Consider the following 24,800-nt stretch of genomic DNA (forward strand, 5'->3'; position numbering starts at 1 on the left):
GGAGGTGGATTATTTGTGAGGCCAAATCCTGAACATATCTGAGCCTCCGACTCCATTGGCAGCAAGGAAAAAAAAAATGACAAACCCAAGCCGAGGATACGGGGAAAAAACATTTGGAAACCTGGCACTTTGTCAATGAACTAAAATCTGTCATTGAAAAGGAGAGTTTGAATGGAGGTACCCTGCGTGAGTGGGAAATGCTGCCCTGAGAAGCCGTGGGTTGTTAAATGAACGTCCTAGTTTGGGTATAAGCAACCTCCCTATGAGCTGCTAGCCAGGAAAGTCCCAGGGGCTCCCCAAACAAGACAGGCTATTGCCATTGCCCCCCGTTGTTCACCAGATCTAGACGGCAACACCATACTTCAGTTGATTTCTTTAGACTCCATTCTGTTTCCGTGAAAAGATGTCCTCCACTGGGGTTAGTCAAATTCTAGAAAAACCGACTTGACAAATCCGGACAAAACTGTCAATTAGAAAAGGCAGATCTTTACGGCCTCAACCTCAGAATTTCACTTTGAGTGGGCCCACAGCGGGAGTGGGGGGGGGGCGCGGTTGACTATGTCATGATTGCTCTCAAGAATGTGAGCTTGTCAAATGAATATTAATGAGTCATGAATTATTACCCCATCTAAGCATTTCGTGTCGTGAGGTGGCACTTTATGGCATTGTGATAAATCAGGAAAGAAATGCAGGCTGCTCCCAAGAGCCCCTGGAACGTTACTCGCATTTCCCAAATGTCTGAGCATCTTTGAGGAGATCTTTTTATGTGAGGATTTTCAAGTTCTCCAGCAAACAAAGTGGACGGAACGTGTCTCAGCAAGCGTAGCTTTATCGGGAGCTCTCAGTTCAGTTTGTTCTTGTGATTCCAGAGTTTTGTTTGACTGGGAGACACAATAGTCGGGAAGTTGCTATCAGAAAAAGGAAAGTCACGATTAGGGACCCACTCATCAATAAGGAAAAGAAAGGACGAGGAGAAAGTCTCTATTCCTTCGCCAGGAGTTGAAATGCTTTCTGGCTTAAAGATGAAAAACCAAATAAAACCAACCAGCCAGCCAAAGAAACGATTCCACAACAGCGTGAAATAGCCAGGGTAGCAGAGAGCGGCTGTTCTATCGTCACCAGGGAAGTGGGTTTGAGCTTTACATTAAGAGAACAAAACAAGAGCAGGTAAGTTTATCATGACAGAGACACGGTGAAATCAAAAGGCAGAGCAGGAAGTCAGAGGCACGAATGCCATCCCCCACGCTTGTCTTGCAGCAACAGTGCAAACCTGTAATAGTGAAATCCTGTTTCAAACTCTCATGTCTACAGAAAGTAGAATCCCCAATCTAGATTATCAAAGAAAGGGTTTAATGATATCTCAAGACTCATGACATCTTGACAGGGACCCTCTTATATGAACCAACACAAGCTAGTTTTGCAGAAAGATACTAATACTATGTAATTTTCAAGTATAAACTCCAGGTACCGCCTGCTGGCCTTTGTACTATAGAGCTACCCTTTCCTGGCTACTAACTGTTGCCTTTCATACCATGTGTTCACGTTTTTTCCTTTCTTCTTCCTCTCCTATTAACTACTATGTCCTAGTAGCATTTTCTTTATTTGGGCAGTTCATTTAGGTCACTACTAAGCCAGGCATAAAGGATTAATGGATTAAATCAAGGGTATCAAACTCTACCTCTATAAGTCAAATTCAACCTGTGGACACGGTGGGTTTGATCCGTCTAATATATATCAAACGGTTTGGAACAATCATACCAACATTTGAATCGCTGCGTTTCTCCTTATAAATCAACGGATTTTCAATGCTGGACCAGAATTACACAAGGCTAGGATCTGAAGGAGCAAGATATTTGGAAGCCCCATTGGTCTGTTGCTCAGGCTCAGCCAGTTTTCCTACCGGCTTTTTCCAGGCATGAATACATGACCCTCAGATTATATTGATCTGGGCGATAGTAGGGGAGCTGGTGTACATATGATTATGAGTTAAAGGTTCAACATGACCTACCAAATAGACTCAATGCGTGAGTGAAAACCCTATGCTTTGTTTTAATTCCTGTAACATCCATTGGTGCACCACTGAGAACAAAAATATTCTTGTAAAGATAAACAAAACAGATCCTTGATTACGAATCCAATGAAGGGAGAAATTAACATGTCTGCAGAACTGTCTACTAATCCCAAGTACTGTATCCCTAATTTTCTCCTTCTGGAGTTTATTCTTCCCCCAAACTATGACAGAAAAGTCCCAACTCATTTTTTTAAAAGAAGAATTTATTTTTGATTAAGTGATTTCGTGATGTAACATGGCTTTAAACAAAAATAGAGATCAGTATGAAAATAAAACAAATTGTACACATTAAAATATCTTTCCGTCAAAGCATTTCATAATCATAAAAAATACAACACAAGAGTCAGGGGCTCAGGTGAGGATAAGAATACAGACTTCCCGGAAAAAAATGAACAACTGGTCCACGATTCAGTTGTAAGCTTTGTGTAATGCCAGTCATGACGCATTTCCAGGACGGCTACCAACACCCTATAGTATGTGCCTTAAAAAAAAATGTTACTGTAAGGTCAAATGAGGGCTGTGTAATCTTATTCTAATATCAAACACCTCCCATTAGTTTTCTCTATTAAAAGTTACACCGAAGAAATACAAAGCTTAAATCAAATCAACAGACCCAGAAGTGTGACAATTTACTGTGATCTATGGTACAGTGGGCATGAAGGGCGGGGCTGGTGAAGAGACAGAGAGGCTTAAAAAATACACCGCCTGTGCTCTACTGAAATCTTAGAAATAAAATGTCTTTACAGAGCCTTGATATTAAAAAGTAAGCATTATTATAAAATTAGATTAATACTTTCAGTAAGAGGCAAGAGAGATGCATGTAGGTTTTTTTTTTCATTCATTTATTTTGGAATGCCTGCACCCCTATTATAAAAACATGTAATCTTATGCACTTTCCAGTGTGCTAACAGCCCCCATATTTTACTTATGATATTACATAAAGAAAAATAAGCTGTAATTATATCTTTTAGGGCATTGATGTCCTAACAAAACATTCTGTTCTGTGTTTCCTGGTTCACCCTTCCAAGGTGTTTCTTAAACATTACCCATCCCTTTTAACAGAAGGTGATAATTACCAGAATTTACTGATGATTTCTTACCTACACCAGTAGTAGCTGATTCACTTTGAATCATAAACATTCCTATCAACATTCCTCAGGTTTGTCATATCTTAAAATGAAATTGGATTTGAAGATATCACTTGCCCAAGGCCACCAGACATAAAAATCATAAACAGCTAGAGCCATCTGTCCTGTTGAGCTATTTGATCACGAAATCAGAATCAAGTACCTTGACCATCAAAACTGAAGCAAATGTATCTGCTGTCTTAACTTCTTTGGTAGGAAGCCGTCATTCGGTCTCCTTTTGTGATTCGGTAACCTCACACTTCAGAGCTTGCTTTCCACACTAATAGGAAATGTTAAATCAACAATATAATAGTGTAATATTACACTATTATAATAAATAGTGTAATATTACACTATTATAATAGTGTAAATCAACACTAATTGGAGAGCTGATTGGAGAGTGAGAATATCTCAAAAGTTATGTTAATGTCAGCTGTAAAAACAAACGAACCATAATGAAATAAAAGCACTTTTATTTCAAAAATAGCGTTTGATAGTAGTAACAATAATTTCCAAGTTAAAAAAAAAATCAATGCAAACTGTTGAGCTTCCTGATCAAGCTATGGTTAGCCTTAAAACTTTGGGACTAAATGACATTTTGCAGAACAGGAAATACTAGCTTACTGAAATCACACAATATGGGTATCTCCCACCAGGTAGATGGCCCATCAGTGTGTTCACAAAACTAAGACATTGTTTTCAACTCAGAAAAGTCACACATTCCGACTCCCCCTTCAGCATGCTCTGAGTCTGATGGTGTTTGCAGCAATGTTCCCCTGTCTCCTTGGCTCTCCTGCGATCTTAAATGCGCCTTCACTCCTAACCCTGATGGCTCTCACGGAGTCAAACACGTTCTTTCTATCCATAACGTCAGTTCCTGGAGATGCAGCTGTTACTCCTGAATCTCGACAGCAGTTACGGTTAGATGGCCAGAGCGGTACAATTGCCAGGCATCTCTTTTTATTTTTTTAACCAACCTTTGAACGGTAGTGGTTGGACCTTGAGTTACAGCCCAGAAACCTCTGATGTCTCTGGGGTTCCTTTGCTTCTGTGCTAGACAGATGATCTAAAAACAAAACTAACTTCGAAGCAAATAGAGTCTTCTGATTAGAATCTGCTGCCAGGGGGACATTCTCATTAACTTAAAGTCAAGTCACATGTGAGTAGGCTGGCCGATTGAGGACACCACTCTGCAACAGCTGACCCAAATCTCAAGTGTAACTGGGGACGTGGGAGGGGGACAGGCTGTATTTTTTTCAACAGCATGTTGTTTCTTATGTGGGGTTAGTGGTGCCTTGTCATGAGAGAACGGCCTCGTTTCCTGCCCCTGGAATTTCCTGAATGAAGTTAAATTGAATAAAACTCTAGACTCTTCATTATAAGTTATGTTCCTTGTGAGAAGTAGTGCAAAAGGTAGAAAAAAAAAGTCATTTGAATAAATATCAGGAAGACAGGAAGATAAACGGAAGCTGCGGGTGGTCCCTTCCTCCACATCACTGGGAGCCAGCTGCCAGGCCTCTGAAGACTCGGGTTTAGCAAAAATCAATAATGGCCTTTTCCATATTCTTGCTTCTACATAATCCCCAAGGAAGCCCACCAAAGACAACCAGACTGGTCTTCAGTTGCTCCCACAGGCAGGACATGTAAACACTGTGCCGGTGAAGAGCCTTCTCCACGGATATACTCCTTTCTCCATGGCCTCCGCAGGAGCGCCACAACTGAAGCGTGTTTGAGAAAGTGAGAGTTCGGGAAAGGAAAGTCTGAAAATCGAGTAGATCGGTACAAACATTAGCCTTCGTAGTTCCCGCGATGAAACAGGATCGCGGCACCAAAGTAGGAGAACTCATCTCCCCAGTTACGCGAGAAATGAGCCCGATCCCAGCGGGAGCTTGATCCTTCTCCCTAAGCGAGCACTGAGGACCAAAGGAGGATGAGGATGCTCTGGCAAACACTGGGAAGCGCTTCAGCGCTGGGCAACAAAGGCTCCAGCGCTTCGGGCTTTCTCACATTTCCATCAGGGCGGCTGTGAACAGACCTCAGTCCTTACGACTAGAGTTTAATGGACTGAGAATGTCTGGAGGGGTTGCACTCTGGTTTTGCAAAATGTATTCCTTCTCTAGTTCAATTGCATCTTTTATATTTATTTATTACAGAGTGACCACTAAAGTATAAATACAGCATGTACTAGAAAAGTGACTTCCATTCATTTTGTGCGCCAGAGAGATGTTCTGATCCCGGGTGTGGTTTTTGGCTCAGGAATTGAGATATTTTACACCGAAAATGGAACGTGTGTTGTAGCGCAGGGATGGGAGGAAATACCCAGACTTCATTTTGATATTTCTTTTTTTTTTCTATTCTTTTCTATCTAGGATGATATTTCTTTGATAATTTAAAGACCCTTGACTTGCTCCTTCACAACTCAGGCTCCATCTGTAGACTCAAAGCCCTCCTCATTATGAATGCATTTTGGGTCTCAAGATTTACCAGCACTGATATTCTGACACCTTTGTAGTTACCGAGAGAAACAGCACATCTGTGATGATGACTTGGAGCTACACGGTTTCACATACACGAAGCTATAACCAAGACTCTGGCGGGGCGGGGGGGGGGGGGGGGACGGATAGGTTATTCTCTCTTCATTCATGAATTGTAGAACTCGGTTTTTTTTTAATGAAAAATGTTTTGGAAACTCAATGCCCTCTCTAGTAGACCGTGAGCGTTTTTCTGGAGGCCAGATTCAGATTCTTGGGGGCTCCATCATCAAATGAGTGACTGGCACGAAGAGAACCCCAACGATGTGTCCGTGCTTTGAACGATGATGGGGTACCAAAATTGTCTTTTATGCTGCTAGTAGCCTCATTTAGAAATCTCTTCAAACCAAACCAAAGAGCCAAGTTATTGGGGTTCACATTCCAGAAGAACATATTTATGGATATTTCTAATTGTGGTATACAATAACATCTAATTTATTCAGTGGCTATGTTGTCTAACTTTTACAAGCTGTAAAAGTTAGTCGTGTGCTTTTGGTTTTACCCACGGAGAACAGCAGACAAGTTATCCTGGTTTTCTGATATGCTAGCTTCAATTCTGATCATTTTCCAACTCTCAGAACAGGGCCAACTAGACTAAATCGTACTACTTTAAGAACATCTGAGCGCATCTAAAATGGTTATTTGAGAAGTTGGATGCCTCAGCATCAACAAGATAGCATCAATTAGAAATAAAGGGGTACATGTTATTTCAAATATCTTCCGCCAACAATAGGGCCTACGGTGGGTGGCAAAACGTCTCAAACCAAACAAACACTAACGCGGCCTAGCTAGACATGTACTTTTGAAGGAAAGGCAGCTTTCCCGTGAGGAGACCCTGTGGCAGCTGTCAGTCAGGGGATGCTCTGACACATCAAAGTGTGATTCTCAGAGCGTGTTGGTGTGCTCTGCTTTCCTTACGATGAAAAAAACACAAACAAAAGAAGTTTGCAAAAATTAAATATATACTTGTATTCATGGCAAATAAGTACAAACTAATAATTCCGGTCAAAAGGTTTAGTTTTTTTTCTGGCCCAATTATAGTATACAAATAAATAGTCTTCATATCTTTCCCAGGTTCCTATAAGCTTTTCTCCTGGAATGTTTCCCCACATCCAGTGCTTATCTTTTAACACTGTAACACAACCTGAGCGTCATTCCTCCTGAGGATCTAACAGGACACACAGCTTCACTAGCAGGAGAGTAACTGCTCTTACTACACACCTCTGGGTACCTGTGCATGTAAGCCCGTGACCTGCAAAGTCACCCACATCCCACCACAGACGTCCACGCCACTTATAAACAAGATGCTCGGAGCAATGTGTAGGGAATGCCTGGAACGCCCCTCCCCGCAGACTGGCAGATTAAATGCTAATCCAATGGTTTTCCCGGCCCTCAATTCCATCCCACCTCACTGAATTCTGCATCTGCTTAGCGATGTCATAAATCAAGGAACAAACAATAGCATGGGACAGTCCCGAAAGCAATTAAAATGAAGGATATCCTTTTATTAAATTAAGAAGGCTTGTCAGTGATGTCATGCAGTTTCTGAGAGACCATAGAAAAGACTTTTTCTTGATATTAATAAGAAAGTTATGCATCAGTGAAAATGCAGGCCTAGAAATATAGTGCTGAGAGTTTCAATTCGTGGTATCTTCACTGATGAGGGAAAGTGGAATTCTTCCTACGAGGAGAGTTGACCTCTCTGACACCGCCGACGGCTCCCTAACCAAGCTTGCTGTTCGATGATGCTGTACAAATAAAAAGCAGCGGGGAGGAGGAATACGAAATTTCTGTAATAAATGCCATCCTGTAAAGTAGTCGATGGATGGAAGAGAATCTAATGCATTTTTAAATAAATGCATATCATACTATCACATAGTGTGAGTCTTAAAAAAATTATTACTTAGATGCACAGTCCTTGCAGTGGCTGCCACGGCACTGGGAAGGAAATCTGATTCAGAAGCAACGTCTGTTGTAACTCAGCAAGAGATGGAGCTGCTGTTAGTCATATTGTAATGTCCCTTCGACTTTGGTACGTTCAGTGCAAAATATTTGGGGGGATTTTTTTTGTAACCTTTATAAAAATAAAAGGCCCTTTACTTCCCTTGAGCGGGCTTACAAGGAGACAAGACTAGCCAGATGCCCGAGTAAGCACGGAACGTGAAAATGAAGAGGAGGTACGGACAATATGGTAGCTAGGTCCTTATATACATCTTAGAGAACAGAAATAGAACGAACCTATAAAAAAATAAAATAAACAGAACTCACTGTGTACGTTTTCCTGATATGCTGTGATTAATTGCTAGTTATTTGACATCTGTTTTCATGCATTATAAAGCATCCGATCTCTCATTAGCAGTTCACTGAACAAGTTTGTCTTCAGCCGCAAGGACACACATACCACTTGCATATACACTGTTACAGGACCACCTTGCGGCCAATCTTTACAGTTACCTCATACTGACTTCCGTTTCGCTCGCGTTCCGTGAATGTCGAAACCTATAGTGGACACCATGCAGGCACGCGTAAGCAAGAAATGAGTATTTCGGTTATAACTTAGGGCTTAAACAAATGTACTTTCGGGAAATATATATTTTTTTATGATAATCTTCCACTTGCACTAATTTGGAGATTGGGCCAAGTGCTGCCAGTTTGGCTTGAAGTTATGCCCGACGGGAGCGTTCCAAGATTCGCCCGAGTCACTGAAAGTCCCCCCATGGAGTTGCTCAAGCGCAGGTTCACCTTTATCTTGAAACATAACGCATGGGAAAAGGTTTGGCAGTCAAGAACTGTTGATTGAAAGACTGTTGGGTTGTTCCACGGGCCCCGAGCTCACCCCAAGGCTTCCAAGGGCACTCACAGCCAGCCCCCCAACACACGAGCCTGTGTTCCTCCAGAGCAACACGCAGTTTGTTCTCCTGGAACCGTGGGCTGGAGACTACCGCTGCTCTGCCACTCTTCCGGAGGCGGCTTCTGACGCTGCCTGTCCGCCAAGAGCCGAGCATCCTCCTCCCAGCTCACTCAAGCCCAAAGGTGCTGGTCTCTTCGACTGCTGTCAAGAGTTTCTCATACAGCATGGAAAAGGAAGGGTACGGAGGCAGATCCAGGCGGTTAAAACAAGTGTGGGCTCTGCAAACAGAAGAAGCATGATGAGAAAAACCGAAAGCGCCTCTTCAGGCGCTCATGTACGCATGCGTGTGCGGTGGGGGCGCGTGCACGCACGTGCATGTGCGCACCCACAAGAATGCCTTTTCCTTTCTTATTTGAATTTATCTGTTACCATTTCCACAGTTATTTTGGGAAAAGTGAAGATGTTTTAACTTAAAAAAAAATTCAGAGTTGCATTTTTCTTTAGAGGAGTTGGACACATTGGAATTTTTTTTTACACGTCACCTTTAGAAGATATATTCCGTGCATAGTATTGCTTGCTGAGCTGTATGAGAATGAAAACGCCAAGTTTAGTCCTTTTTCTTCCTCTCTGTTCAAAGTTAAGAATAAAGGCCTTGCCAAGGGATGCACTTTGATTCCCTTCCAACACTGCCAGTTGCCAGGGTGCCCCTCTGAGAGTCTGGGGCCCGGCAGTTTTTCATTTCCTTGGGCAGGGAAGACCAGCAAACTGTCTCTGAAGCCCAGACTATGGCTCAGAGTTTGGGGGAAAGTCCCTGGCTAGACTTGTGTTTGGAAGTCAGTAAACACTGGGACTGCTTTGAACTGTGTGCTCTAATCTGCCTTCCCACCCGTCACAACTCAAGAAAAAGGGCCATTAAATCACAGTTGTGTGCAGTGCTCTTTTTAGAAATACCTGCTCTTTTGCCAAGAAGGGGGGGGGGGTGTTTTCCTGTTATTTTCACCTGATTCACAATTTAAAAAAAAAATTCGTCTCCAAATAGTACATCTTATCAGGGAACAGATCTGCACTTTTGACACGGCATAGGAAATGCCCCGTCCTGAACGCACGAGAATTTGCTGGGCTAAGTAGCTTAGACTTAAGAGAGATAGAAAAACAAAAAACAAGACAAAACAAAACAGAAAACAACAAAAAAAAAAGACCCTGAAGTAACATGAAGTTTGAGGAGCCACAATATTTATACAAAAGCAATGTGCAAATTTTATTGTTACAAATCATGTATGTCTTATGATGTAAATATAAAATACTATTCCCGTAGGCGATACTAAACGGGGGAAGATTAACCTTGGTCTTGGGGAGATTTGGGGTTGAGTACCCCTTTTACCATCCGTACCAGCTGTGTGATTTGGAGTGTTGTGTTAGAATTCTGAGACTTAAATTTCTTACCTGTTAAATGGGAGTCAATACAATAAGGCAGTTGATATCAGAAGGGGGTGAGATTCACCGAAATAAGAGAAACACGCTTCAGAGAATGGCTGGCACGTGGTGTTGGACCACATAATAGAGCTGCATTGTTAGATACATTTCCTCATCACCAGAGGACTGTATCCTGATGGCCAGCGATAACAATGACCCATGGAAAACAGAGCTAAGCAAGCATGTGTGCGTTCATATAACTTACAGAAACGAGAATGTGAGGGGCTCTGTTAAACAACCCTGAAATTAAGGTTCCAGGTTTTCCACTCCTGATACCTCAAATACTTGGACATATTGGTGGAAATCACCTCATCAATCTTTGCGGGCAAACTAAAAACAAACAAACAAAAATGAAAACAAAAAACCCTACCAAGCATCCTAGAATTGTATTTATCATAATTCTTTTGTTATTTCCTTATAATGGAGCCCAGATCTGGATCCCAAGGCAAAGTTTTTACTAATGTGGCAAAACAGAGTCCCAGGGATGGCTTAAAATCTATCTGGTGTGAAACTCTGAAATTAATATATATATCTGGGCTGAGCGGTGGTGGTACACACCTTTAATCCCAAGCACCTGGGAGGCAGAGGCAGGTGGATCTCTGTGAGTTTGAGGCCAGCCTGGTCTACAGAGCAAGTCCCAGGACAGCCAGTGCTGTTGCACAGAGAAACCTGTCTCAAAAAAACCAATAAGAAAATAAAAATAGAAATTTATATATACCTGGTTTCATTTTTGTTCCAGGGCAGGTGAGGGATAAATACAGAAGTGAAATATTGTTTGAACAGAATAACATGTCAGACTTTGTGTGACAGCCAGGGAGTATTTATTACCCCATGTGACTGAGGTATGGTAGGCACTTCACTGTTCTCAGTTTCGTGTCTTGGTCTAACAGGTGTACGTAGTCTTAGGATTCACTGCTTTGTGATCTTCACCTTTTCTTTTCCCTACATTTCCTTTTTAATGCTTTGATGGTGGTGAAATTTTACCACTGTGGATTTTTTTTTGTTTGTTTGTTTGTTTTCGAGACAGGGTTTCTCTGTAGCTTTTGGAGCCTGTCCTAGAACTAGCTCTTGTAGACCAGGCTGGCCTTGAACTCACAGAGATCCGCCGGCCTCTGCCTCCCGAGTGCTGGGATTAAAGGCCTGCGCCACCACTGCCTGGCCACTGTGGATGTTTTTAAGGGCTCAGTTTGGTGGCATCAAAGGCACTCAGGCAGTGTGGTGGCTACTGTTGACTGTCCACCTGAAAGGGAGGCAAGTGACCCAGGAGACTTGGGCGCGTTCGTCAGAGGTTCTGCCCCCAGACTGGGTGCAGTACGATCAGTCACCTCAAGCTCCTGCCACCAGGATGGATGTGCCCCGTGAAATGTGAGCTAAGACCAGCTTCCCCTCTCTTTTGTGGCTTTTGTCAGGGCATTTTAGAACAGCGGCAGGCACAGAGACGAATACAAATGGACCAGCAACCGGCCCCATCCGCTAGTTCCAGAACACTGACATACCGCTTCTGAACTGGCTCCATCAAACAGTAAATGGAGCCCGTTTTTCTTCCTCCTGTGCCCCGGAATGCACAGTTCTGTTTTCTGTCTGTGATTTTTACTACTCTGTGTACTTTAAAGTAGAATCTTAAGATATATGTTCACTGTGTCTGGCTTATTTCATTTTGCGTAATGTTTTTAAGGTGGATTTTGTAACCATGGCTCAGGGTCCCCTTCATTCAGGCCACTGTGCGTATACCATGATCTGTTGATCGTTTCATCCATTGATGAACGTGAGTCTGTTTCCCACCTCTGGCTATCAGAAACACTGCTGCTGTGAACACACACACACACACACACACACACACACAGAGAGAGAGAGAGAGAGAGAGACTGACTTGCACGCATGCAATACCCGTTTAAATCTCTGCAAATCTCTGCTTTCAGGCTTTGGGGGAGAGATCCAGGAGTGGAATTGTGGGAACATGATGTATTTAACATGTTAAGGACCCACCAGTGCTCCTTACTGGTTCCACATTTTCCATCCATGCCAGCAGTGTACAGGAGCTCTTATCACTTGATATCTTCGTCAACATTCATAACATTCATTCTCTACATCTTATTTATTGTCTTAGGGTGTGTGTGCTTCAAGACAGGGTTTCTCCGTGTAGCTCTGGCTGTCCCGGAACTTGCTCTGTAGACCAAGTTGGCCTCAAACTCACAGAGATCCGCCTGCCTCTGCCTCTGGGTGCTGGGATTAAAGGCGTGAGCGGCCACCACCACCCAGTTTAGCTAGGGTTTCTATTGCTAAACTGAAACAGTGTGACCAAAGCAACTTGGGGAGGGAAGGGTTTATTTGGCTTAGGCTTCTACACCATTGTTTATCATCAAAGGAAGCCAGGACAGGAACTCAAGCAGGGCAGGAACCTGGAGGCAGGGGCTGATGCAGAGGCCATGGAGGGGTGCTGCTTACTGGCTTGCTCATCATGGCTTGTTCGACCTGCTTTCTTATAGAACCCAGAACTACCAGGCTAGGGACGGCACCGATTAAAATGGACGGGGCCCTTCCTATCACTAATCAATCACTAATTAGGAAAATGTTCTAAAGGTTTGTCTACTGCCTCATCTTACAGAGGCATTTTCTTAATTGACGTTTCCTCCTCTTATAGTTTACATTAGCTTATGTCAAGTGGACATAAAACTACCCAGCACATTGGTATTTTTTTAATCTTTAGTCTAGCCATCCTAATGGGTACGAAACCATTCATTTTTCCAGGGTTCTTATTGACTCATCTAAATGTTATATAATAAAAAAAAATGGACTCTCTTGTTGAGTTTGAAGAAGCAAGCTGACACGAAGCCTGAAGTCTAAAGGAGCTTGGAAACACACCCTTCCCTGGCTGAGTCTTCCTCTGAGAAAAAAAAAACCCAGGAGACACCCAAATCCAGTCTTGGGAGGCTGTGTAGACTTCACTAAGCCCTGCCTGAACCCTTGCACCAAAAACACAGAAAGACTTGCGGGGGCATTTTCAATCACTAAGTTTGCGTGGTTTGTTTGGCAGCAACCAGAAAATTAGTACCAAGTGTCAAGGTCCTCGAGCACACAAGGAAAGGTATGGAATGCGGTGATGACTTCATAGGACATGATCATGGGTCAAGGGTCAGTGCTGAAGCGAGGTTGAACAGGAATCGTGTACGGCCCTTTCAGTTTCTGTAGCATCTTTGCCGTTGCCTCTTATCTAGGAATTTCCACAAGCCTGGGTCCTGATTTCAGTTCTCAACATGAAAGGGAGGACTGAACCACTGGGCGTGTGTGTGTGTGTGTGTGTGTGTGTGTGTGTGTGAGAGAGAGAGAGAGAGAGAGAGAGAGAGAGAGAGAGAAAGAGAGAGAGAGAGAGAGAGAGAGAGAGAGAGAGAGAGATTCTAGCATAGGGTAGATTGGAACATAATGTAGCTCAAGCTGGGCCTGTACTCAATGCAAACCTCCTATCTTAGCCTCCCAATTAAGTTACCACTTCATCCTGGAGTAATATTCTCTTTGCTCCTCCTCAGTCACGAGACGTAACCACCGTCACTGCTGCACAATGTAGTCATCGTTGCTTCTCAAGTTACGTCTGGTTGCATAACATGTAGTTACCGCAACCTAACTTTCCTTCTGAATAAACAGATCCTCTGGAGAAAGTCTCATGAAGGTAGAGACAGGCGCCTATATTCTACACGGGGAAGCCATGTGCAAGGATTGAATGGTTTTCCTAAGGTCAAAGATAAGCAAGTGGCCCAACAACATCATCCAAACAAATAGCACCACAACCCCCCCCCCCCCCCGGGGCCTCCTCATGGAAGCCCAATATCCAGCTGCATTCTTCACTCCTACCATGCAACCCCTGAATGTGGGCTGTGAGTCCTCGGCATGCTGTATGCCTTTTGCACAATAGCCACAAACATCCGTGGAAAAGGATTACGGGGTGTGTGTATGTTGGAATTTTTAAGGAGCTAGTCAGTAACAGGGCGCAGTATCTCTGGGGACAACTATCAAATCTGGGTCAATCCAGAAGATCCTGGGAGATACCAGGGGATTTTTCAGCCACCAAACTAGCAAGCTGAATCTCAGGTTCACGGGAGGGAGAACAGAGGTCCTCCAGGGGGCATTTTGGTGTGCCTCAGAATTACCCAAGGAGTCTGGGGTTTGTCCCTGAGATTCTCAGTTGGATGGCTGGGGGGGGGGGTGTCCTGGTGATCTGTATTTTAAGATTTACTCCAAATGATTCTGCTGTAGGTGGTCTGCACCACTGGAGAGACATCAAGCCAATTAGAAATACACTCTCTAAATTGGATCGCCACGCTGACATTCTGTGTGCTTGCAAATATTTCAAAACTGCACACAAACAACGCTGCTAATAAGGAAATTGAGGAAGAGTGTGGTTAAATAAGTTGCCCAATATTTACCATCAGCTTGTTGGATGAGCCAAGTACGAGAAAGAAAAAAAAAAGGCAAGCAAACAAAAAAAATCCTCTGAGGCTTTTCATACTCTACCCACCCCAAGTTCATTCCATGTCCTAAAAAAAAACTAGTAGAAAGTACCAAAAGGGCCTCTGAACTGTGTTGATATTGGCAGCAAAAGTGCACCCAGTTTTTTCAGTCTCAGTAAGAGAATGTTTTTTCAAATCTTCCAAAGCCAGCCACCCTGAAGTCATAATGAGTTTACCTCACTTCAAGCTCTTCAGCCAGAGCACTCAAAAGAAAGCAAAGCCCCACTCCCCAGCCCCCAGATCTATGGTCTGACTTAACGGTTGTCTCAGCATTTTCTGGATTTTTTTTTTCTGATATTAAACACAGGGTCCCAGGCTTGCCCTCCTTTGGGCTTCCTATGGTGACTGAGTTACCTAAACCCAGTGAGCATCAGTTATGCCTGCACAAGCCACTTGGCTGACTAACGTATCCCTCACATGTCCTGTACCCAAGAGTCATCCTGGTTTTTGTTCAAGCACTCAAAATGCTAGACAAAGAAGAAATGAAAATTGAGATTTTAAAATAGGAGAAAGTACATGAGAGAGAGAGAGTGAGGGCGAGAGGGAGGGAGGGGGAGGGGGAGGGAAAGAGAAAGAGAGGAAGAGAAAATCATGCATCTAGTTTTAAGTAACAGGTGTCATACAAAAATCAAATGTTGGCACCAAAGCAGTTCTCTTGCAGGCTCTGGGAGGTAGAATGCGCCAATACTCTCATCTCAAATGCCCTGATGTCTCACAGGTCACGTGTCAGGTTTCTTATTCCTCTTCCTACTTTTCTGTCAAGAAATTTCACCGATCAAAAACAAATATTTAAAAAAAAAAAAAAACCACCGGGAGATCTGCAAGGATCTGTGAAGTATCATTTTGCAATGTCAGAACTTCTCTGGCAATGCGCGTGTTCTCAAACTGATTTATGGGGTTCAAACTGTACCTATTTGCAAGAGTGTTGCGGGCACTGCTTTCAAGGGAAGTGAGTGTGCTTAGGGGTCTATCAGCTGTTGTGGTTGGAGAAGATAATTCTCGGGGTTATACATGTGTCTGGGGGTTCTGGTAGTGCCTCTCCGCCCCCTTTCTGGCTTTTCAAGTTCCCAGTTCACGGACCCATGGGTGTTCGGGAAGGCTCTAATCCTTTCATTTCTAGAATCTTCTCACTAAGAGGAAAATACCCATATGATTCTCCCTCCCCGTGAAGATCCCCTGCCGTGTTCATGCAAACCACCTCTGATGATCAAAACTTAAATCTTCAACTTGCATGACACCTTCCTTGTTCCTTCACTTGCCAAACAAACGCCCACTCAACAGAGGCTGCATGTCAGGCACTGAGCTGCTCAGGTAGAAGAGGAAGAAAGGTCTGGTCTCTGTCCTCAAAGAATTCCCATGTTCAGCAAAAGGAAGCCGAAGGGTCAGGAGCTTGTGCTCTGTGCTGAGGAATCTGCCTGGAGCAAGCGGCTCTGAGACCCAATATGGCTTTGGGCTCTTAGTCCCAGATCTGGGCTGCATTTTCTCCCAAAGACTGACACACCTTTGTCTAATTAATCCGAAAGATTCCTGTGGGTTATGTGTGGTTTAGCATACAGTGATAATACAATGAGTTATAAGTCTGTCCAGCCACGTTGGGCAAGGTTTTGTGGCGGATCCTGCCTATGCCAAGGCTGGAAGACTTTGTAGGCGTGCAGGGCTTTTCTGGATCAACACGAAGGATGTTTTCCAACAGATGGGCTGGAAGCCTGGGAGAGAAAGCATGGTGTTGCCAGGAAACCAGAGAAGGGCAAGGAACCAACCAGGGTCAAAGCTAGACCAGGCCAGAAAGAGAGGATGGTCCAGAGGGATGCAGGTATGTGCATGCAAAAGCCTTTTTCATTTATTTCAGGGATGAGAGGGAACACTGGTTGGGTGTGCAATTGGGTGGCAGAGGTGCCATTAAACAAGGCAGAGAACAGAGGAGCTAGATAAGGACCGAAGATGAACCATGGCTGTAATCAGCATGAGAAATCCAAAATTACCAGTCACCCAGCGTGACGGGATTCAGTAAAGATACCCAGGGTCAGTTTTCTTAGCTTAGGTAGCATCATTAGCACAAATTAGGGTATAACTTGCCATTTCTTAATATTCTTAATTTTTTAAAAATGATAATAATTTCTCTAGTATCCTTATTAATATAATATCTGCTTGGGCCGGGAAATTTAGAATAGAAATTCTTGCTAACACTAGGTAATAATTTTATCTATTTAATCTGTTGAACACCCTATCAGGTGTTCACTAAATATGAACTAATGGGGAGGAGAGCTGTGGTATTTATTACTCCAACAATCTCTTTTTCATATTATTTGGTGTACAAAAATGCTAATTTGCATTAATTAATTTAGCATTAGACTACCATTTTTTCTTCCTGTTTTAAGGCCACACGAACAGAGATCAATTTATTCATCACATAAGTACTTGCTCAGTAAGCAGTGAAGAATGAGATCTGTGAGCTCAGTCTTATCCCAGTGTCTCTGAGGTCACCTTAGTGGAGATACCTGATCTATGAGCACAGTGTGCAAACGCTGCTGCAGGGGGAACTCCTGTCCTGCAGACTACTAGCAGAAGAAATGCCTCGAACTATGCATTCCAAGCAAGTTCCATCTTTGCCTGCACCTACTGGCTGCGGTGTTAGCCTTCACGTTGCGTGTATAGTCTCATTTCGATTTTACAGCTTTATAATGTGAGTGCCAGCAGCAGCCCTTGGCTTTTCAGATGCGTATAAAGTCAAGTTAAAAACTATCCCACGGACAAGCGGTGGTGGCGTATGCCTTTAATTCCAGCACTTGGGAGGCAGAGGCAGGCAGATCTCTGTGAGTTCGAGACCAGCCTGGTCTACAAGAAATAGTTCCAGGACAGTCTCCAAAGCTACAGAGAAACCCTGTCTCAAAAATCAGAAACAAAACAAAACAAAAAAAAAACATCCCACTAACAACAAGCCGTGGGTGTCAGGCGCTCAGCTCAACGCTAACGTCAAGGCCATGTTAAATTCACACAAGGTCCTTGTCCTCATAGGGTTATATTCCTGAAGGGGAAAGGGAATAAATACACTAACCACTAAACTTGATCAGTGGGTTAGGGTAAGTCTTCTGACAGAAACACATTTTGCCAGAGTGCAGTGCAGGGACCATCGAGTGAAGATGTCAGAGGGGCCTTTCTGATGGGGTCACAGCCTAGCCCAATTCTCAGGGATGAGAAAACGCCAACAGAAAGGAGTGCTGGCCAGCAGGCCCCACACAGGGCCTTGAAGACTAGCCAGGAGGCCAGCTGCAGAGGCACGGATGGGCTGAAGCCGGAGCTGAATGCCTGATCAGGTCTCCCGCCCTCCAGTACTTCGGAAGGAGTCTGAATTTTCTTTAGACAACTGAAGGAGGTAAGCCAGGGAAAGAGATGAACAAATCTCTTAAGAAGCAGGATGAACAAATGTCAGGGTAGATGGGACCGGAGGAGTCTGGCTGGCTCCCTGCCGCAGCGATCCGGGTGAGAGGTGAGCGTGTCATGGAGTAAGCGGTTGATAAGAGATGAGCCAAGTTTGTGCTCTTGGAGCAGAAGGAAAGAAATGACTTACTCTTTATCAGCTGCGTTGTCTACTGCCCACCAATACACTTAAAGAACGCTTTAGGAGACAGCCCCAAGGCCTGCTGGTCAGGTTCGCCCGGATTACGTCATCCCCTACCTCAGGTAGCAATGGAAACGCTGCATCAGAAATCAGCAGATTCTTTCAGTGCTTTAGCTTTTACCGAACCCTCTGGACTCTGAACTCTTCTGGACTCTGGTTTTCCGGAATCACAGGTAGGCACCACCGGCCTGGCTTCCCGGTCTACCTCCCAGAGACCGAGCCAAAAGGTCTTTCATATTTACATATATATGTTGAGAAGTTGATTAAATGGCAGAATCGTTCGTTATCGCTGCTTTACAGAACTGAGTAGGAGGGCGGTGTGGAGAGGTGTCCAAGAGGGACGCTGGATTAGAGACTCAACTATGAGAACCTCACAGCCACCCCAGACGCCAGCAGCTGGACGCTTCAAAAGAAGTGGCCCCAAAGGGTATTTCCAGGGCGCATCCTTGTCTGGTTAATGTTTGTAATTGAGCAAAGGAGCAGTTTATCATGGGACTCCTCTGCTGTCAGCCTATTTGCTCGCTGGAAGCTCACCTTGACTGTCAACAACGCTCTTCCACTGGAGGAGGAGAAACTGCATTATTGATGACATCGTGGAGCGATATTTAAATACATGGAAAGAGGTTTATAATTAATGGTGCAATGCCCCAAAAGCAGCTTGCAGACATGCTCTGCAGAGCAAGTTTTGTCCTCATGCATGCATGCGTGTGAGAATCTGAAGGACGACGGGATCAGATTCTCCATACCGCTGAGAGGACTTCTCTCGCTGCTGGACTGTTGACTGACATGTGTTGTGTACCCTAAAACTTAAATATCTTCCTTGGCACATCTGCAAAAAGTTTTCTTTTTATGATAAGAATAACAAATAGGATTTTACAGGGGGAAGATGGTTCTCATTGGGGGGGGGAGGGAGAGAGAGAGATGGAAAGGGGGAGAAAGATACAAAAAGAGAGGGAGAGAAAGGGGGAAAGAGAGGGAGAGAGAGGAAAAGAGAAGGGGAGAGAGGGGGGAAAGAAAGGGGAAGAAAAGGAGGGGGAGGGGAAGAGAGAGAGGGAGGGGAGAGAGAAGGAGGGAGGGGGGAGAAAGAGAGGGAGAGGAGAGAGAGAGAGAAAGGGAGAGAGGGGAAGAGAGAGAGAGCGCGCATTGTGTTTTTCCAGGTCTGTTTCATTGCATGGCACTATGTGTACCTCTGGTGCCAGGCCAGAACGGTGAGAGCAGTGAGACAAGGGCAAAAGGTCACAAATTCAAGGTCAGCCTGAGCTCACAGATCGCAAAATACCAGCCCTAGTCTAGTGCGTAAAGCAGTTTCCCTGAGAGACCCCTATTTCGAGTGAGCACTTGCATTCCATTTCCTAACTTTTGGGTGGACATTTTATTTTCAATAGTCTCTTGATACAACTAATTTCCCAAATTAACACTTTCTCCTTTGTCAAACGCCACCCCTTGTACCCGGACTGCAGTTTCTAACTCTTCTTCTTCAACTCCATTGGCAGAAACCTCAGATAAACTTGGGAGCTCTTATCCAGATCGGGGAGAGAAGGGCCCTGTACCCTGCAGGCTGGCATGGGAACAGTACTTTTTTTTGTTTTGTTTTGTTTTGCACTGTCAAGAGGAAATGCCATAAAGTGGGTTTACTCTTTACTCATAAAATCCGTCAGAGCTCCGGGGGGCAGGGAGGCTTCTACAGAGATGCAAATGCAAAGCTAGTCCAGCCACCGACCACAAAGCAGAGGAAGTGCAGTAATGTGCTCAGGCTGCTGGTCTCCACGGAGACACCATCAAGTCTCTATGATTATTTATCCGCTAAATCGCCGGTTACTTTATTACCGTAGAGGAGCTGGGAAAGTCATGGATGCCACTTGTTCTGACTTCAGGGGTTACTATACATACTTTAATACATGTCTCGGGGCACGTCGTGGTCAGGGCTACCACAAAATGAGACTAGGAAATCAAAGAAGAAGGGTCAACCCCTTGCTTGCTTAGAAGGCCAAAAGACTGAATTGCCTGTCTGGAAAGGCCAAGAGGCTCTCTGTCATCACTCTGGCTTGCAAGGACAGCTGGCTGTCACCCTTCACACCCTTCCAGCTCTGCAGGTTATAACAGACTGTCACGCGAAGATTGCCAAACTTGTAGCAGGGGACTTAAGAATACATTTACTTTTAGTAAGGAGGCCCTCCACCCGATGTATCTAGTATATACGCACAGTGTCACAACTGAAACCCTAGACACAGACAGAGCCTCTTGGAGGGAAAAGAACACGCTAGAGCTGACCGACTTGAGACAGACCAGCTCCCCAGCTCTGTGACTCACATCTACCAGGAAGTGGCAGGAAAATGACTTGAGCGCATATATTTTGGTCTTAAGATTACTAGACTCAGTAATATAAAATAACGTCTTTAGGTTGGAACTGACGTGACAGATCTTTTTGAACTCCAGTGCACGCTTAAAATCTCATAAAGGGCAATGGCCAGATGTCGGTGAAGAAATTACTTCTGGCAAAGATATACTGTCACACGCTGAGGTTGTTTGTATTATGATTTTGTCTGAACTCGGTGTGTGTGTGTGTGTAAAAGAGACGGGAGGGAGGGAAGGGAGGGGGAGAGAATTTCATCTGAGTAATACAGTACCTACAGAGGTTAAGGATTAAAGGCTTAAAAAGAAACAAGAAAGCATACATTCCCTAAGGACCTTCCAACACATTATCTCGCTCAAGTGTTAGAACTAATCTCTGAGCCAGGCATTGTCATTTCTGCTCTGCAGAGATGGATAATCACACCTTTGATTTATGCCAGGTTATAATCAGGGTCGAACCAGGTGCTGCCCAGGAAGAGAGGAAGAATGACCATAGCTGTTATCCAAGCGTGCATTTCCATTCTCTGAGGAACAACTCCATCTACAATGAGTCAGCGTGAGAACTTTCTGGAACTACCAGGGGGAAGTAGACATGCCAGACAACCCCCAAGACTCTACAGCAACCGTCTGTGCGTTACCTCTCAGTTGAACCAACACGCCACCCCCTCCTGATGTCTATAGACAAGCCAACTGGGCCCTGCAACGCAGAAAGCAGTGGCTCCGAGGCCCCCAGAGTTTGTTGGTGACAAAGCAGAACTGGACCCGGGAGTTCTAACTTACCACCTTCTGCATGCCTAAATGTGTCACTGCCTAATTGCAGATGGTGGTGACAGACATGGCAGCAACAGCCATAGCGGTGGCCAGCAGAAAACGCAGGGCCAATGAACAGTGTGTCTTATGCAAAAGACTTCAGCGAGCCCTCAGTATGAGGCAAATGAGAAAGAGGGTGGTAAGGAACTCTCTTTCTCTGCTCAACAGGTTCCAGGGGTTAAGTGTGAACAGCTATTATAACAGACATTATTTCATCAACCTTAGTGGCTTCGCCGGAAAAGATTCAATAGCCATGTGGCACACAGTTGATCTGAAGCTTCCTGTGTTTCCTAGGCTAATCCTTAAGTTTCTCAGAAAGTGGAAAACCTTATCAAGATAGAAGAAATCTGTTCTTAAGAGACAAATATGCATTACGGGGAGGTGGGGAGCCTCGCTACCCAAGCACGAGGCACATGGAATAAAACAAACAAGTTCTTTAAGTGCTGAAAGTCACAGCCATCCAATTTAGGGTATCAAATTGACAAGATACTAAGTCTGGGCTGCAGGATGACCACGTACGGTTTGTGATACACATAGGTACACGAGGCATTTAGGCAAGCCCGAGTTGTCGCCATTTAACCTCCTAAATGCCTTTCTGCCCAAGCACTATCTGCCAGCCCTGTGTACTGATTGCTAGCCACACAATGCCGTTCCACCGCAACCAGGTGCATGGCAGCGTGGAGAACCAGCTGCAGGGCATTCAAAAGGAATGACAGCACAGAGACCACATACCAGAGAGGAAGAGCGTACCCACGAGACGGACTCCTCTCCACCCACAGCGGTGTTTCTAGGGAAGTCCTGCTCAACCGTTTATAACACACCCTTCACGCTAGAGCTTTGGACCCGCTAGCTTATACCAAGGTGACAGAAGCTAGAGTCGTTTTAGATGTCACTTGAGGAAATGCCCTACCACATTGCCTGTGGGCAAGACTCTGGCACATTTTTTTGTAATCGATGATTGACGTGGAAGGGTGCAACTCACTGTGGTGGTGCCACACCTGGGTTGGTGTTTCCTGGGTGCTATAAGAAAGCAGGACGAATGAGCCGTGGGAAGCAAGCCCGTAAGTGGCTCCCCTCCATGGCCTCTCCATCAGTTCCTGCCTTGAGTTCCTGCCCTGGATCCCCTTGGGTAATGGCCTATAAGTTGTAAGGTGAAATAAATCCTTTCCTCTGAAATTTGCTTTTGGTCATGATGGTTTTGTTGATGTTTGCTTTTTATTCATTTTTAAGTATTTTTTGAGATTATAATATAATCACATTCTGTCGCCTTTCCCGTTTTTCCCTTCAAATCTGCCATGTCCCCTTCTTTGCTCTTTCAAATTTATGGCCTCTTTGCCTATAAGTGTGTGTGTGTGTGTGTGTGTGTGTGTGTGTATTCCTAAACACATGAATACAACCTGCACCGTCTATATGATGCTATTTGTAGGCATGTGGTCAAGGCTGACCATCTGGTATTGGACAATAACTGGTGAGCTCTTCCCTGGGGAAGACAGTTTCTGCCACTTTCAGCATTCCTTGCCTGCCTATCATTCTCTGTCTATGGTTGTGGCCTCCCGCACTTTCCTCCATCCACGAGAGCATGTCTGTTGGTGTTATCAGTGTTGAAAACCAGAAACATTGTGCTCCGAGTCCTGCAAGACAGCCATGGCCAGCTAAAACAGACCTAGCAAAAGTGTCTGCCATAGTTGAAGGAGAAAGAAAAACTTTCCATGATAAAAAATAGCCTTAAAAAATTGCATACCCAATGAACCAAACTTAAAGAAAAGCTAGCTAGTGGTCACGGTCTTTCATCACAGCAATAGAAACCCCAACTCGGACAGACAGTGCCTAACTAAAGCTAGTAAATAGTCTGCCTTTGCTGTGTTTTATACTTTGATACACGGATGCGTGTACATTACACGGGGTCTCTTGTCTTTCCCCACTAAAGAATTTCATCTTTCAAGCTTTCCAGTTTTCAAGTCTTCACATAAAACGGCAATTGATCCATACACACGTATATTCATTCATTCATTCATTCATTCATTCATATAAATAGGAATATATTTAAATATATATATATATATGAATATACTATAAAATATAGATTAAGCTGAGGTTTCCTTGCGCTGTATTGGGAGGAAAAGAAGGTCATTTTCTACCTTACCTGGGAAGTGCGGTGATTTTTCCCCATTTCTCTACACAGAACCTTCTTGGGCCATTACTCCCTCGGAGAGAAGCGAATCCTTCATAGGGTATGCTAGAGGTACCTGTAACGAACTGTCAGTCACAGAAACAGAGGAGAGAGGCGAAGTCAGAAACCTCAGTAAGGATCGGAGCTCCATGATGGCTGCGTCGCACTCCCGAGTAGGAGGCACAAGCAGGGAGCTTCAGAAGTCAAAGTTTCCTCAGCATGGGGAGAACCAAAACTCAGTCTGACAATCACTCAGCCACACGGAGAAAGGGAAGTCAATTATACCTGGGAGTGAGGTGCAAAGCATTGATAGAAGATAAAGCATTCTGTGCAGTTGACCCGCTCGGATGTTTAAGCCAGGCACATGTCCCATGACAGATGAACGCCATGGGTCTACCAATTCACCTAAACTTGCTTAGCATCAGCCTGTCATCAATTCCGCAAGACTTTTAGGAATTCTGTGGGCCGCAAATCTGAGTTCCAGTCCTTAATCCAAAGGCACATACGAGCCAACATGTAAGGCTGTGCCTTAGGGTCCAGAGGCTTCCTTGGATCTAGTACTTTAGTGGCTTCTTACCAGCATTTCCCCGGATGGGAGCTTTTCTAGACGCCACAGAACACAATGACGTGTTCCCTAAAATGCCCTCGTTCTGTAGGCTATGGAAAGTCAAGTGAGGGGGGAAAGGTCTGTATCAACAAATGGGGTTTTCCTTACAGTACTGAACATCAACTCTTTTTCTAAGAAGCATGCCGACTGCAGAAGGCCACTGGCTGTCACCACAAGGCCCCGACTGTCCTGGGGGCATATGTCAATCCTGAGTTTCCCCAGACCAGAATCGGCTCCACACGACCCTCAAGAAGGGCTTTGACCTGGCTGCTGATGCAGTCGGTGGACCCACCGTCAGAAGGGTATGAAAATGTCATTGCCAGAGAAACAAGGTTTGTATCTATGAGGGATACACAAACAACCTCAGCGTGTGACAGTATATCTTTGCCAGAAGTAATTTCTTCACCGACATCTGGCCGTTGCCCTTTATGAGATTTTAAGCGTGCACTGGAGTTCAAAAAGATCTGTCTTCCAACAACATGTAATTGTGTTAAAAACTGATGAATCGGTGGCCTCTTACCTGTAACAACCTTAGTCGCTGTTCATTGTTGAATCGTTCTACCGCAGCCCAGAACCACCGAATTACGATGTGATTGTCATGGTACCCTAGAATCCACCACGAAAGCGCATGTTACTTTGACTTTCCCATCTTAAACTACCAAGAAGCATGACAAAGGCCCATAATGC

General features: G+C 44.4%; 1 protein-coding gene across 6 annotated transcripts in view; it reads right to left on the bottom strand.

The window, feature by feature from the left end:
• Positions 1 to 2,267: 2,267 nt before the first annotated feature.
• Positions 2,268 to 24,800, bottom strand: part of Hecw2 (HECT, C2 and WW domain containing E3 ubiquitin protein ligase 2) — a 307,191-nt gene continuing 284,658 nt past the window's right edge. For all 6 annotated transcript variants that reach the window (XM_041668108.1, XM_041668110.1, XM_041668109.1 and 3 more), the window contains 3 exons: positions 24,634 to 24,719; positions 23,480 to 23,592; positions 2,268 to 8,858 (listed from right to left, as the gene is read on the bottom strand). In XM_041668108.1, coding sequence (XP_041524042.1) covers positions 8,747 to 8,858; positions 23,480 to 23,592; positions 24,634 to 24,719 — 311 coding nt within the window. In that variant the 3' untranslated portion in view covers positions 2,268 to 8,746. The remainder of the gene's footprint in view (positions 8,859 to 23,479; positions 23,593 to 24,633; positions 24,720 to 24,800) is intronic.

Source organism: Microtus oregoni, unplaced genomic scaffold (genome assembly GCF_018167655.1).
Source record: "Microtus oregoni isolate MIOR12 unplaced genomic scaffold, Mior012 000018F_ref0000195, whole genome shotgun sequence".
NCBI classification, from domain to species: Eukaryota; Metazoa; Chordata; class Mammalia; order Rodentia; family Cricetidae; genus Microtus; species Microtus oregoni.